The 1,434-nt window shown below is 28.1% G+C and overlaps 1 protein-coding gene across 1 annotated transcript in view; it reads right to left on the bottom strand.

Annotated features, from left to right (window-relative positions):
• LOC122627507 (fatty acid synthase-like) overlaps nt 1-347 on the bottom strand; it is a 3,457-nt gene extending 3,110 nt beyond the window's left edge. The window contains exon 1 of the mRNA XM_043808642.1: nt 161-347. Within this exon, the coding sequence (XP_043664577.1) occupies nt 161-347 (187 nt within the window). The remainder of the gene's footprint in view (nt 1-160) is intronic.
• Between the last annotated feature and the right edge of the window lie 1,087 nt (nt 348-1,434).

Below are 1,434 nucleotides of genomic sequence, written 5' to 3'. Positions count from 1 at the left end.
ATGTATTCCAAAAAATAATGCATCGAATTTCTCGATATTGTTTATTTTGCCGATTCGCTTTGGAATTTCTGGATGATCTTATGAAATATGAAATATAATGATAAGAAGATATTAATGTTAGCTAGCTTACTCTGTTACATATAATTAGTATAATCGATACCTAGTTTCCAACGACAGTTTTCGGTGATGCAATCTTTGCAGTTATAAAGATTATCTTTCAATTCTTCCATGTTATTGGATTCCGGAAATCTCCCAGCAAATCCGGAAATAACAACTTCTTCGCCTGGTTCTGGATTGGCATATTTGATAGATTTATACGATTTTTCTGATTTCTTATATTGACTCATGATACTTGATCTTTTTTTTTACTGCACGAAATGGAATGAAGGATTCTGAATTGAAACTGAAAGTATTTCTTCAATATCTGACTTTTATCGACGATTTTTCTTTTATATAAGTTTTATGTATCCCTTCAAAAAATTCGTTAACTGACACAACAAATACATTTTCTTCCCATTAAGTACTATCTGTTCAAATAAATATGCATATTATTTAATTTGATGCGTTACCAATCTGTTATTGTATTCATATTACGTAATGTTACGACACTGCTCATTGATAAAGAAAGTAAATTTTGTTACAATACGATAAGTGTTTGATAACTAGAAACCTTAAATTTTAATTTTATAAACTATTACATATGTATTATCTTGTTCGGAAATTTTTCTATCTCAGATAACAATTTGACCAGTAATTGTCCAATTAACATAAAGTGGAAGAAAACTAGGAAAGAAACATATTCATGTTTCCATTTTCTGTCAACGTCACCAAATTTTTACTTGCAAATTGTTAAGATTGTTAAGATGATCGGCCAATGGGAAGGTTGTAAATGAAATAACATTATTCAATGACAAGAAAATCAAATTTTATCTTCGTACGATAGGCATTTGATAACCGATAATTTTAAATTTGTATATTATACCGTCAGTGCATAATTAATAGTCATAAGTTTATCAAACTGTATAAGTAGTTGTCTGATAATTTTCATAAAGATAACATTTCCAAACTTTCGAATTATTTAATAATTGCAACCTTCGGAATTTGTAAAAATGTTCATAAAATTCAGAAATATGATCACCATTAGGTAATAAATATACAATCATTGCTACTATATTTTCAATTAGAGTCGGGAAAATGCAGAAAATATTACAGCATCGATTGTATGATTTGTTCATTATGCACATGTGCCAAAATTCTCTAATAAAAGAAAACTGGAATGCTAACTTTTCTAAGAAAGCTGTCTAAAACACGCTATTAGGAGATTAAAGCACTTTTAATTTAATATATTCTTAAAAATTTAAGACACTTCTTGTACTCTGTTATTGAAGTCTCTTAAGGTTTCTTTTGGAAAAATATTTAAACTATGCTCTCTGT

This window comes from Vespula pensylvanica, chromosome 3 (assembly GCF_014466175.1).
Source record: "Vespula pensylvanica isolate Volc-1 chromosome 3, ASM1446617v1, whole genome shotgun sequence".
In the NCBI taxonomy this organism is placed as follows: domain Eukaryota; kingdom Metazoa; phylum Arthropoda; class Insecta; order Hymenoptera; family Vespidae; genus Vespula; species Vespula pensylvanica.
This window is presented reverse-complemented; position numbering and strand designations above follow the sequence as displayed.